General features: G+C 42.1%; 2 protein-coding genes across 5 annotated transcripts in view; both read right to left on the bottom strand.

Annotated features, from left to right (window-relative positions):
* LOC116942703 (myomesin-1-like) overlaps positions 1 to 5,459 on the bottom strand; it is a 69,258-nt gene extending 63,799 nt beyond the window's left edge. Inside the window, exon 1 of one of the 4 annotated variants that reach the window (XM_032954964.2) lies at positions 5,155 to 5,459. The gene's annotated coding sequence lies outside the window, so the exon portion shown is untranslated. The remainder of the gene's footprint in view (positions 1 to 5,154) is intronic. The other 3 variants (XM_032954962.2, XM_032954961.2, XM_032954963.2) reach the window with 3 other exon arrangements.
* Positions 5,460 to 7,761: 2,302 nt separating this feature from the next.
* LOC116942702 (stathmin-2-like) lies at positions 7,762 to 12,923 on the bottom strand. Its single transcript, XM_032954960.2, has 5 exons — positions 12,794 to 12,923; positions 11,457 to 11,552; positions 10,294 to 10,463; positions 9,474 to 9,665; positions 7,762 to 8,836 (listed from the first exon to the last, which is right to left on the bottom strand). The coding sequence occupies exons 1-5, from the start codon at positions 12,816 to 12,818 to the stop codon at positions 8,777 to 8,779; spliced, it is 543 nt and encodes a 180-aa protein (XP_032810851.1). The 5' UTR covers positions 12,819 to 12,923; the 3' UTR covers positions 7,762 to 8,776.
* Positions 12,924 to 13,208: the final 285 nt, after the last annotated feature.

Below are 13,208 nucleotides of genomic sequence, written 5' to 3'. Positions count from 1 at the left end.
CAAATAAAGAATCGGCACCAAAAAACTAAAAGTACCAACAACAACAAAAAGTTAAGACAAAGAAATGAGTCCACGAGGTCGAACTACTTACACAACCCCAGGCCACAGTCCAACTTTCCCAACTAAGCCTGGAAACCTTCAAGGGAGGGCCAGTGATGGAGTCCCCAAAAGTCACCATTCATGTCAATCGCTCCATGGCAATTGCAGTACCTGTCACAAGCACCACCCTTCTGGTGAGCCCCCCCCCCTCCCCCAAGCCCACGCCGTGCAGATCGTGAAGGTTGACTGACGAGACTGCGCCACGCCTGGTTAGTGTGGGTTGGTAAAGGCGGTGAGGAGCATAGACCTGGGAGCGTACAGGTACAGTACAATAATAGATGATGCTGGACTGCCCTCTGCTGCCTACCGCCCAGTACAGCAACCCTATGGGACCTACACGTGTGTGGTGATCACCTCTCGGTGCACTATCCAGACTCTCACCCGGCTTAGCTTCCCAGATGAGACGAGATCGGGTGGATTCTGGACGATTTGGTCAAAGGCATTAATACTTGCATGCTGCGAGCACCGACTGAAAACACCACATGCTCTTTGATAATTTAAAAAAACAAGTGCGTGCATAAGCTAATAGGCCTCTGCTGAATGCCTGCAAAGTCGTTTAAATGTTTCAAGGTTATTTTCTCAAGCATATACTCTAACAGCTGTTCAACTGGGATACAGATTGACTCCGTTGAAATATGCACACACACAGAATTGAAATATGATTATCCATAGGCCAGGCACTGCAACTAAATAACATTGCAATTTATAGATCATTGCCATTTGCTTTGGGTAATATTATTGTCGTTCATAGTGTGTATAATATTACAAATTGAAATTAATAGATTTCAAGAATACACCTGCAGTGAAGTCATTTAAGTGGATGGGACGCCTTCTTTGAAGAAAGGGGTGTTCTTGAGATCATGTCCATAATGTATGATAAATGTGGCTCTTAAGCATAATTATGAATGTTTTAAAACATAAGTTCAAGCTGTTTAGCTAAGGACCACTGAAGAAGGGAGCAAAGTGGATCCAGATTGCTATTTCTCAGGTTCCAAAGTGCTCTACTGAGAAAACATGTGTTTTGGAAAGACAATATCCAATGGTGCTAACGTAAGCCATCAACATTTACCGTAATGCGGAATATTGCGGGAAGCCAAACCGTGAGTAAAAATCGATAGAAAATCTGTAAACGCACTCAACTTTCCTTGAGAATGTGTTGTGGCATCTTGGGTTAATTAAAAACAATACAATAATTAGTAAGTGGAAAATTTCAACTGCCATAAATTAACGAAAACGAGAAATTCCTCATATTTTCCCAAATATCATTCTAAATGTTCTGCCAGTGTCGTATCATGAGGTGAAGCATTCATTCGAAAAGCTGTTGTAGGAGTGCGCATCACCACATGTATTCTTAGAAAACATCCCACGGTCATTTACGTCCGTGAAATATTGTGCGCGTTTTAAATTGCATTACCGCTAAAGAACGACTTCTGAGATTTCTTCATTTAACCTCTATAGGGGGCGCACTTTCCCACGCACCCTTCTACAGAAGTGTTTAATGTCATATAGCATTACAACCCATATTTTATATTCCCGCAGCTGAAATTTTTGTCAAGGTCAGTGAAAATCCAAATGTGTGTTGTCACTGGTGCCCAGACTTACATCATTGACTTGCGATGTGTTAACAACTTGGTTTATCGAGTGACTGCCTGAATTCAAACCCAGGGTGTCAGTGGTGCCTGGTCACGGCTCAGCGCTCTGACCTCTGAGCCAAAAGGCCACCTCAAATACATTTGTATCCTATAGGAACACCTAACATAACACTCAAACCACCGTGGTCTCTCGAACCACCAACACAACACGACAGACTTCACTTTCTGTATCCTGTCCTCCCAATGCACATGTAAATCAGGTGGATATGTTTTCACAAGTCAGAAGAAAAAAAACGTGCACTGCACGCATTTATCGATTTACAAACATGAAATCGGTCCCGAGAGGCTGGGGATGGAGGAAGCATGTTGAAGGTTGTTTTGAAAGCCCATTATCCGCACTGTGCATCCTTGATAGAATTACTGCCGTGTCAACAAATGAACCAACAACTCTTGTATAGTTCCAACATCACCCGACTTGACTTTGGTTCCACTCTCTTTTTGATTTCCCATTAATGTGCGGGATTTATTACAGCTACTGCAAGACCGTCTGTAAAATAATAATCCTACCAAAAATCCTCACTGGTGTTTCACGTAACCATTAGTTAATGCGCTATAACGACCATTTAAAGCCCGAGGTAATCCACTGCTTGAGGAAGGCCACCCCATTCCGTGGCAGTATATGAGGGTTGTTTGACCATACTTCACCACGCTGGTTCAGTCGAGGTTGGTAAAGGCAAGGGGGCGGGCGGGGACGGGGGACAGCTTGGTGGACCAGTTGCGATATCACTCGCCACTCAAAGACTCAAACAAAAGGTTAATCGCGCAGTGTGCTAACCACTGCGCCACCACTCCACCCCAACCATTGCATGTTGCTACGAAATTTGGAATATATCTAAAAATAAAACTCAGGGCCATCAGGGGAATTGCATTTGAGCCACAGTAAATATGTATTCAGCAAAATGCACGCGGGATGTATTTCATGTGGGAGCATCGGCACATTTTTAGTTTTTTTTTAATCGGGACCACTGACATCTCTTCCCAAGTGAGTTGGCAGCTACAAAGTCCGATCCCTGTGCTGACGTGACCAATCGCAAGTTCGCCGATTCACACCGCCTCCTAATCAAGCGAATCCCATTCACGTCATCTCCTAATCAAGCCTGCGAGAGATGAACACTCACTCAAGCGGCCCCATCAATGCATCATTTAACAACAGGGGTCACTATTCATCGCCCTTCTCACGATTAATTCCATTAATTAGTGCGCTCCTCGGGTCAATTGTCTTAAAATGCATTACTAATTACGTAACCACCTGACTCACCCTAATTACAACCACAGGTCTTTGTTTTACGAACAAACACATCTAATTAAATAAATAAAGTGTCACATTACCGGTTAATTATGCTCGGATAACTTTGACGAACTATTCATTAAGCCTGCCGATTGCATTCCATGTAGGGTTGAATTTCAATTCCCCCCCCCGCACAAAAAAAACTCATTATCACATACAATTAATATCGTACAATTACTCTCTAACGCACGAAGATAAGCGATTGGTGGGAGCATTCACGATGTGCCAATTTAACTGATTCGTCACGAGTTGCGGCCAAGGTTCAATTCAAGGGTAGAGGATTTCGCCTCGTTTGTGTCCGTCTCGTTTGTTACGGTTATGTGCGCCATCCCGCCTCAATGCAAATAATTGGCTTACAATGAACAACGTAATCGATTCTTACGCAGCTGAATTGATGCATTGCACCGCGAGCAATTAGAATCTCGATCAATTAATGACTCGATGCGCGGTTCGTTTACGCCGTCATCCGCATACCCGTGAATGTATAAAGTCAAAAAAGTTTGGAGATGAAGTCATCGAAGTGCAAAGTTTAATGACCGTTTTGAAGTTTTCAAATGTAGCAATCATTCAAAGAAATATAATACTATATCCTATTGTAGTTTGTCAATACAACACAGTGCCGCATATAGAGTAGTCCATAGGGATAGTTAGGAAGACAATATAACTCTAATAATGCATTGAGCAACTATTCTATTTTGATACCTCGGTCAAAAAACTTCGACTGCTCCTGCATTGTAGACAATTCCAATACGCTGACGAATACTACTTCAGCTATTTTCAGATATCTTAAAATACCCAAATACCTATGTGTAAAAACTAATATTTAACTTTCATACAAACGAATACTGTATCCGATACGACTCGATGCACACAACAACACTGTGCTGTTTTTTAAATCTGAAATTCGAAGTCTTGGAGGTAAACATCGGCACGACAGGTTACATTACCGTCGACAGGATATACGAAGATTCCACGCCGACGCAAACTCGTTGAAGGTTTGGGAACAGGCTCTGAACAGCCCCCACTCACTATTAACATGGAATCCCTTTTATCACCCTGCAATGACGCATTCGCTTTTACCATCAATGCACTTTTTAATTCTGTTGTTACGTAGGATGTCAAATACACAAACAACAGACGGATTAGCAAGTCTCTCATTTGATAGCGACTAATATAAGCATGATCATTGTTAACACGAATCTCATTGAATTGTACACATGCGTTTGCTATTATGTAACGTCTATGTACGCTACATGAATTATATATGAACAATTGGAAAAAAAACAGTCATTATTATACCAACACACATGTAGTAAATGTGTACTGTCTACACTTCGCAGTTTTCTAATATTCTTTATTTGCTGCTTGAGTTGCCTTGTACATCATGGATTGATAGAAGTAAAAATTAGTTTTTTTTATACTGTCACATGAAATGACTAGGTCGTCGTTTCGGCCGACTAGCCTTCTTCAGGAAATGCTGACACTGAAGTTTACCGCTGATGAACCAATCAATGTGTGAAAAACAGTTTCAAGACGCATTATTGTAATGAACCGCTTAGCATCGCTGACGGTAACAACTATCAAGTTTTGCGACGCGCACAGCTTTGTCTGTGTTGATGTGCAACAGGTACACGATTCACACCTCGACCCCAGCCATCAGCAACCGCTCGAAACGTGCCGAGAGTGGCCGGGCGGCTCAGCGGGAGAGCGAGCAGCTCGCAATCGGAAAGGTTGCGAGTTCAAGACCTGGTCGAGGGGGTGGATTGACAACCCATCATCTCTCTGCGATAGATAAAATAATTCCCCACTTCGTGGGAAAGTCAACTGCGGTTGTCCTATGGATAGACTCGCCCCTGGCACAGGAACTGGGCATTTCCACCACCGACTCAGGGCTGTTAACGTGTGACGAACAGCGCCCCAATGCACAGTTGTGTTTAGCTTGTTGTCCTCTGCCCTCCAATTTAGCACGGTCGGTTACGTGCGGCGCGAACGAATTTCAACACGCGTGCGTTTGGGCCGGAGATCGCTTTGACTTGCCCGACCAAACTTTGCCTTCTTGAGTGCACGCAGAGCGATTGATGTCGCTGCTCGCGAATGCTCGAGCGTGAAACTCACCGGACGCGAAGAGCAGCTCGCGGTCCAGGACTCGGCGATGGTGGTTGTGGCACCCGAGCAGGCGCGCGTTAGGTCTCAGCAGTTGAAGGGCAAGGGCTGTGGCTTTCGGATGGGGGCGACGAGGGCGATGATGCTGCGATGGGATGAAGTGGTGTTGGTACTGCTGATCGTGCTAGTGGTGACAGGTGGGTGGGGTGCCTGCGGATGGTTGGTTGGCCGGTAGACATGCACTCCAAGCTGGCACCAGCAAAGCGGGCTGGAGAGGCAGGAGTGATAGTAGTAGTAATAATAATAAACACTGTAATACCTCTGGGTCGCATCTCGGGCATGCGAAGACTTTCACGGCCTTGTATGGTGGCGCGCGGCGGAGGAGGTTAAAATATAGCCCGCAGAGCTCCCTGGATAATAACGAAGAAACTCTGCGTCTGCGCAAGGCTGGTTTGGAATGGGAGAGCGAAAAGGGTTCCCAGAGCCATGTGTGGTCTCCGTTTCGTCCGAGCTCAGCTCTTTGTGCATAACTTAAACTGTTTTCGCACAGGCCCATCCAGAGCGAGAAGCTTACAATTTAGGAACTTTGCTGGCAAGCATAAAAGGGCACCGGCACAATTTATATGAATTTGTTATCAACATTACCATAAACCGCGTCTTAATTGTTAGCCGTCAATCATGTCCCGGCAAATTTAGGGATGACCTCCCAGACTAATTCCCAATTGCCAGCTCGGATTATCTTCCCATAGGCGCAGTGGTAAATCAGGCGGCTCCATTAGTGGCCATCATATGAGCCCTTTTAAGAGGCTGCAGCAGTATTTTAGGTCCAGGCATGTCAAAACGACGAGACTTTCGTAAAGAGTAAAGCCCATATAGCATTTTAGCATAAAGGTTATAAAGCCCCATCTTCATCTATACACAAAAAAATGCTTTACATTTTTTAAATAAAAACGTATGCATGAAATCCTGCAAGTGGATCAGAATCTGCATCGTTATATCTATCGGAGTAATCCGATGAGAAAAAAACATCTCTTTTTAAAGATGGTCCAGTAGGAGCAGGTCAGCAGCAAGTGACAGTATTGAAAATGTCTGAACACAGGTATCTATCTATTGACAGACCCTGAAAAATACAGTGATAAAATTATTACATCAGAATTGAATACCAATGCACACAGGGGCGCTGCCCTGAAAATGAATGTAATATTTTAATTTTTATGGAATTAAGATACGTGAAGACCCCCCCCCCCCCCGCCCCCGCCTAACGTTATGCAGCAGCCCTTTGTTCTTGTGTGCAGCAAAAGTCTAATGGAAATATTTTTGTTCGAAGTAACGTGAACACTTTTTTTTTTAATGCTTAATAGCATTTTCCAGGCCTTCAATAAACCCTCCCGCAAACGGCTACGAGGTGACACAAAGACAAATGTGCAGGTGACCTTTTTTTGCTTTAGCGTGTGTGGCATATGGTGACCTCCGCTGCAACAGATGGAGAACATCCTTGATCGCGAGCTTTACACAATCACTGCTGTCGAAAAAAATAGGTCAGCCGAGGCAAAACAGCAAGCACTGCAGTGCAGCAGCAGAGCCGACAGCTAACGAACAGCAATGTTCGCAATTCATAACGCGGCTTGGGGAAAATGCGATTGCGTGATAACCAGTTTATTGCCGCACATTGCCTTCGGGGAGAGAGTCAAACCTGACAGCAATTTGTGGCAGTGTTTAACCGCTCTCGCAGCGGAAGTGCTTTATTACAACTCTTGTTATTAAAGTATTATGTTTGCAATACACGTTGGTCACCAGCGGGAGCAATGAGCAGTGCAATCTATGCCAATATTCTCGCCAGCTAAACGCAGAGCGACATTTTGCGAATTGGTGATCACGCCTTCTGTCTGATAACAAGAATGTAATGTTATTATTACATCTAGGAAATAATTACTGAAAAACCATTATCACAGTGTATGGTGTATATACAAATATAACATAACCTTTTGATTTAAAGCTTTCGTGACTGCAGTAATTCATATTCTTAGTTTTTTCGGTAAAGTCACGTTGAAGAGAAACAACAAAATAATAATATATATTTTTATTGTTTTATATATATTTTATTATTTTGTTGTTTCTCTTCAACGTGACTTTACCGAAAAAACTAAGAATATAATAACATAACCTGTTAGATCGCAAATAATTTGCAAATAAATGGCTATTGCATTGAGCAACAAAAAAAACAATTCAATTGTACAAATTATTGGTTCTTTCGGTAAAGTCACGTAGAAGGGAAACAATAAAATAAAAATAGAAAACAATAAAATTCTCACAACGTTTCGACTGCAACACAAGCAATCATCATCAGGTGTGAAAACCACAGCAATATTTTTTTTTTTAAATGGCGTTTTTTCCCACTTTTTTCAAATTTTCTTGCTGTGGGTTTCACACCTGATGATGATTGCTTGTGTTGCAGTCGAAACGTCGTGAGAATTTTATTGTTTTATATTTTTATTATTTTATTGTTTCCCTTCTACGTGACTTTACCGAAAGAACCAAGAATATTAATCTCTGTAGTCACGAAAGCTTTAAATCAAAAATCAATTGTACAAGTGGAAAAAAAAACTCAGACAAGAGAAATCAAGTTCAAAACTTTATTTAAACAAATGAATGATGGCGAATGTGGCCTTTATGGCAACAACTAGTACTCAAATGTACTGCATAGAAGGCAACAACATACAAGGACATTTACATATGCCATTCTAACATTCAGAAAGCCACAACTGTGCACTTCTAGGTTAAGCTATTGTTACTTGTAGCAAAACATATTTTATACTGCACAACCAGTTAAATTACATGTAAGTGCCTTAACAATTAAGCCAATATAGTAACAATTGGAACCTGTACACAAATTTGTGTACAATGCTCTATTTCACATTTAGTTTCACATAGCTTTGGATCCAACTGTGCAGCGCAAAAAATACTGCTCTCAAAAGTATGTATCCTTTCTGCAACATGCAAGTAACTTCAGGTGACACCAGTTAAGGTTACCTACAGCTCAAAACAATATTTACTTGGTTCACCAAAAAAGTGTTGTTTTGAAGTTAATTCTCCGTTAACAATACGGCGCTTCGAAAGTTACAAGGGTCGTGATGTGCATTACCCATTCAATGCTTATTGTGGCCTTGCCAACCAGCTACACTACCACCAAATGATTACAATGTAAGTTACAGAACTATTTTGAGCTGTATTGCACCACCCTGTTATTCTGGCAGACAGGAAAGCTTCTGATCAGGAATGTGGTTATTATCTGGAGATTGTAGCAAAATAAACAACTACATAAAACCAAACAAAATAGTACAAATAACAAATACCAACACAAGTGAGGAAATACATAACTTTTACTTGTACATTAACAACAGGCTCAAATAGCAGGCAATAACATTACTATTTTTTTCAAGTTTATTGTCAAACCCTATTCAGTGAGGCAACGATATATGCAGATGTTTGGCAATTTGAACATGTAACTCAAAATTCACAAACCTTTCATGGAAACCACCCAAAAGCCCAATGATAAAATGCTGTTCACATTAAAGAAGCGTGTGTATCACTGTATCCAGTTCCATTCAGTACAGAATACAGATTGACTTGCCCTTCATCCCACCAGCTCCTCCTTCAGCTCCTTATTTTTGCGGACCTCTGCAGCATGCTTCTCCTGCACATCACACAACCAGAGACACATTTTCAGACAAAGATGTCTAATTTTAGTTGGCTACATTTAAAAGGTGATGGTTAAAGCACTGCGCTATGGACCGGGCTAACTTGGGTTTGTTTCTAGGGCCACAGCTAACATCGGTGGTGAGTGATATCCAAACTGGTACTGAGTGCACCCCCCCCCCCCCCCTTCACTAACCTGAACCTGCATTGACCAGGATAGTGAAGTATGGTCAAACAACCTCAATGTCTCACACAGCAAGGAGAGGCCTTTACACAACAGTGGACTGACGAAGGAATGTATACCATTCCATTATTATTATTAAAAACTGCACTCGACCAGACCTTAGTCTTGTTGCCTGGACAGTCCCAGCTCTGTGACGGGTGTGATTTTAACAGATCTCTGCTCTGAATCTATCATTCCAAGCTTGCACCAACACAAATAAGTCAAAGCCCATTTTTGCAAACAAAATATACCCCAAAGCCAGCTGAAATGTTTTGGTCAAATGCTAACATACGACGTTCAAGGGCTACCGTTCACACCAACTGGAACAGATATATATGTATTGGGTTGCAATGGAGCGCTGCGATGGTGACGGACGTGGCCGGGCAGCGCAGGGCTGTGGTGGTGCATTCACCTTCTCCTTCAGCCGCTCCATGAGTGCGGCTATTTGGGCTTCCCGCTTCTCCTTGGTCACCTCCATCTTCTGGGACAGCTTCTCCTCGGCCATCTTGCTGAAGTTGTTGTTCTCCTCCATCACCTTCTGCTGCACCTCCCGCTCGTGCTCGCGCTTCTCGGCCAGCTGCTTCAGCACCTGGGCCTCCTGCGACTACGCACACAAATTGTTCGCCCATTGATCGCCGGTGCCGTCGGCATTCCGAGTGTGCCCAGTGCTTTAACGGGTCTAGAGTTCTGTGCTGTACTATTGGTCAAATGCATTTTAAGATATTGCTCGGATCCACTACCATTGTGGCATAGAATTTGTTTTTCATATCAAGACTGCCCTGTCAATATATACCATTTCTGCATATCAACCAAGTATTAATCAATCTATGAGCATATTTTTTCTTGAACGTAAAAAAATCATACAAAAATAAAGCTCAGTGAGCTTGGACAACCAAAACTCAAATATCTTACGGATGTGAGGTTTGTCTGCCCATTAGTCAAATTAAGAGATACAAATACAACTCTTAGCTATGGGTTTACAAAATTATAGTTCACTTCAAATATTTACTGTAACACCCAACGGTCTTGTAAATATATTCCACCACAAAGTATACATCGTCTGCGGTTCTGTTGAAACCCTAGGAACCGTACTGCATGAACTCTTCATGTGAATGTTCTATGCCAGTCTCATGTGCCTCCGGGTTAAAGGGCAACTTGGGAATGTTTCCAACTCCCCCAACGGTTAAAAACATGTCCTTCGTGCCAGTCATATCGAATTTGTTCAGCCATACCTTCCTTCTCTCTTCAGCAGCCTCCAACTTCTTGAGGATCTCCTCCAGAGAAAGATCCTTCTTTCTTGGGGGAGACAGTGGGATTTCCGCATTGCTAGCAGATGGAGGTTTCAGGATAACTTCAAAAGCATGGCCCGAAGCTCTCTTGCTCAGCTCCTTCACCTCCATGTCTGCAGGCAGTTGAAGTTAAATGTTAGCATGAATACATACATCCAATTTGCTGGAATATAGTGAATGTACATGTAAAAAAACGATGGGGTTTTTTTTTTTATACAGCCATGAAAATAAGCATGCATATTCAACATTCAGAAACTTAACAGAAACACAATTACAAAACCAAAACGGACTCACAGTCGATTGTCAAATGAACAATAAGTTAATCCATGCATTACAATACGAAGAGCATGCATGAAACGTACATTAGCTGCACTCGTAATTCAATCCATGACTGCAATCCTATTAAAAATGTTTTGTGGTGATTATGGGAAAGATTACATCTGCTCATATTTATCGTATGTTTGTAGATATAGCATTGATGTGATATGCAGCATATCCATGTCAGCAATAAACAGCCTCAGCTGAATGTTAAGCAGCTTGATTGCTTTATGCATTTAAAACCAATCTCTGCTGTTGGTATTTGGGAATAAATGCAATTGTGCACATTTCAAGTACAGTATGTGCAGACTCATGCAGGCTCGTGTTGACTGTACAGGTCTCGTGTAAATCGCCAGAAAACAAAAATGTCTCCGGTCCTAGAGATTTCGTGGAAATACTTTTGGTTCACAGAAGCAGATAGGGGTCAGTTATGGCATTACAGGGACCTCACCAATAAAACATGTCAAGCAGCATCCTTCCAAATCACTTTACCCTACAATGGGACAGATGTATTACATCTAGGGTGGTGCAGTACTGTATTATGAAATACCAAATCTTCAGCCAAAACATGACTACAGCTGTTTAACATATTAAGCCATATTTATAACAGCAAATCAACTAAAACTCGCTGTATGCGCCAAGGGCCACATTCAATGATATCTCCAAACATACATTTAGACCAATCTCTTGGAAATGTGTTTATAAAATATGAAAAGGACAACACATTACCCGCAGAAACATGCAAACAGCATGCACACAAGAATGTATGACGTTTGGAAGTTACTGACCACCATATTTATATACAGACCCCGGCCGAGGTTCAGAATAAAAACAAGAACACAGAACCGAAAGCATGGAAAGTTCCTTCATTTTGTCCTTGTAAGCTAGACGAAGAGGAAGCAAGAGACGGAGGTGTTAAGGATATTACAATCAAGTCCACAATATACACTATCGAATCTTTAGACGTGCAGTAAGAAGAGATAAGGGAAGGCTGTGGGGAGGCCCAGATTCGTAAGAGACCTGCAATGGGAGACCACGCCCAGCATGTGACAATGAAATCACGACAGCTTTTACGAATTCAATCATGACAATCATTACCATCAACTGCATTTTTACACCTTAGAAATTATACTGCACACACTACCGAGGCTAATAATACCACAGCCTCGCGAAATCGGTAACAAAAATACGTTATCTATTGCATTCAAAGTCAATTATATACTGCCTCAGAAAAATAATCATCTAGAAATCTCTTTGGATATTTTAGACACCTGGTAAACAATCACTACAAATATACCTCCACTGTATCTATACACATTTATTTAAAAAAAAAAAAAGCATTGCGTAGGTGAAATTGTCGATCGGTTACCATTTAAGGCAAGCAGCATGGAAGAGTATTAACCATTAATCTATACAGTATATATGGGAAATGTCGTGTGTATAACGCATGTGGCCGCTCTTGTGCCATTGCGGTGGCAATTAAACAGCATAATCAGACAATGCGTTGTTTATACCCCCGCTACACCCGAGCAAACACATTTTAATCGCGAGACATTTTCAATACGGTACCAAAACCATTTTACGAAGCCGAGCTCCTGCACCATTAAAAGAACCGATACATAGCAATTACACCGTACCAACGATTACATCTCTTGTAACGTAGTTTAACACTCACAATTATACAATTTATGCATCTAAAAGCTTAACGGGGGGGGGGGGGGGTTTCTAGTTTTATGGGTTACACAAATCGGTATAAATTACAATCGCTTTAACACATGCGACTGCGATTGGCATCGCTCTTTGCTCCAGGGTGTGGCAACAGCCCCAATGAGAGGAAGCTGCTGTCCATGGTGCTGACTGCAGTGCACGCATCAGACATTTCGTTCCGACAAAACACCCCCCCCCCCACTCCCACGGTACGCAATTCGGGTTTTTTTCTCACACGCTTAATATTATCCCGACTGTATTTTGTTAACATTGATGTAGCATGATTTTTAAAACCATCTAAAAATGTAAAGGTATTAAATAAAATCCCGCATGTAATCTCGTGATATTATGTACAATAGCAGCTTGGTTGGAGACAACACAGCGCTAAGGAGCCGCTCCTATCCCTGTTGAATCTTACCTGCGGTCTTGGAGATGGTAGCCATGTCGGATAACGGTGGGATGAAGGCTGAGAGTTCTCAACACTGCAGTAAGGAATGCCTGTCTTTATTCAGACACTGACTCAGCAGCTCTGGGCTGATACACTGCAGTGGGGGAGAAACCATCAGAAGCAAACCATCACAAGGTCATTATAAAAATACCAAATCAACATCTTCCACCACTATTCATTATAAGCTATTTAGCTTACAATTTGTATACACGTGTTACAATTTGCGCCGACTTTCATTTATAAAATAAGTGTATTGTATTGGTGTTGTGTGACTCCCCCTGAACATAATGGTATGGTCCTACACGTAGCATTTGCTGTCTTGAGCTTTTTTTTCCTTTTTTTCTGCAGAGGCAGTTGATCAGATATTGCCCTTTGTGTATTCGTA

The sequence above is a fragment of the Petromyzon marinus genome, chromosome 15, assembly GCF_048934315.1.
Source record: "Petromyzon marinus isolate PM22_M1 ecotype Great Lakes invasive population chromosome 15, UKy_Petmar_22M1.pri1.0, whole genome shotgun sequence".
Taxonomy (NCBI): Eukaryota; Metazoa; Chordata; class Hyperoartia; order Petromyzontiformes; family Petromyzontidae; genus Petromyzon; species Petromyzon marinus.
This window is presented reverse-complemented; position numbering and strand designations above follow the sequence as displayed.

Excerpts from the sequence above, each read along its gene's own strand:
- LOC116942702 (XM_032954960.2), bottom strand. The coding sequence starts at position 12,818 with ATGGCTACCATCTCCAAGACCGCAG. Across the intron at positions 10,464-11,456 it reads GTCTGTATATAAATATGGTG|ACATGGAGGTGAAGGAGCTG; the intron begins GTCAGTAACTTC and ends AACTGCCTGCAG. Across the intron at positions 9,666-10,293 it reads CTGCTGAAGAGAGAAGGAAG|TCGCAGGAGGCCCAGGTGCT; the intron begins GTATGGCTGAAC and ends TTGTGTGCGTAG.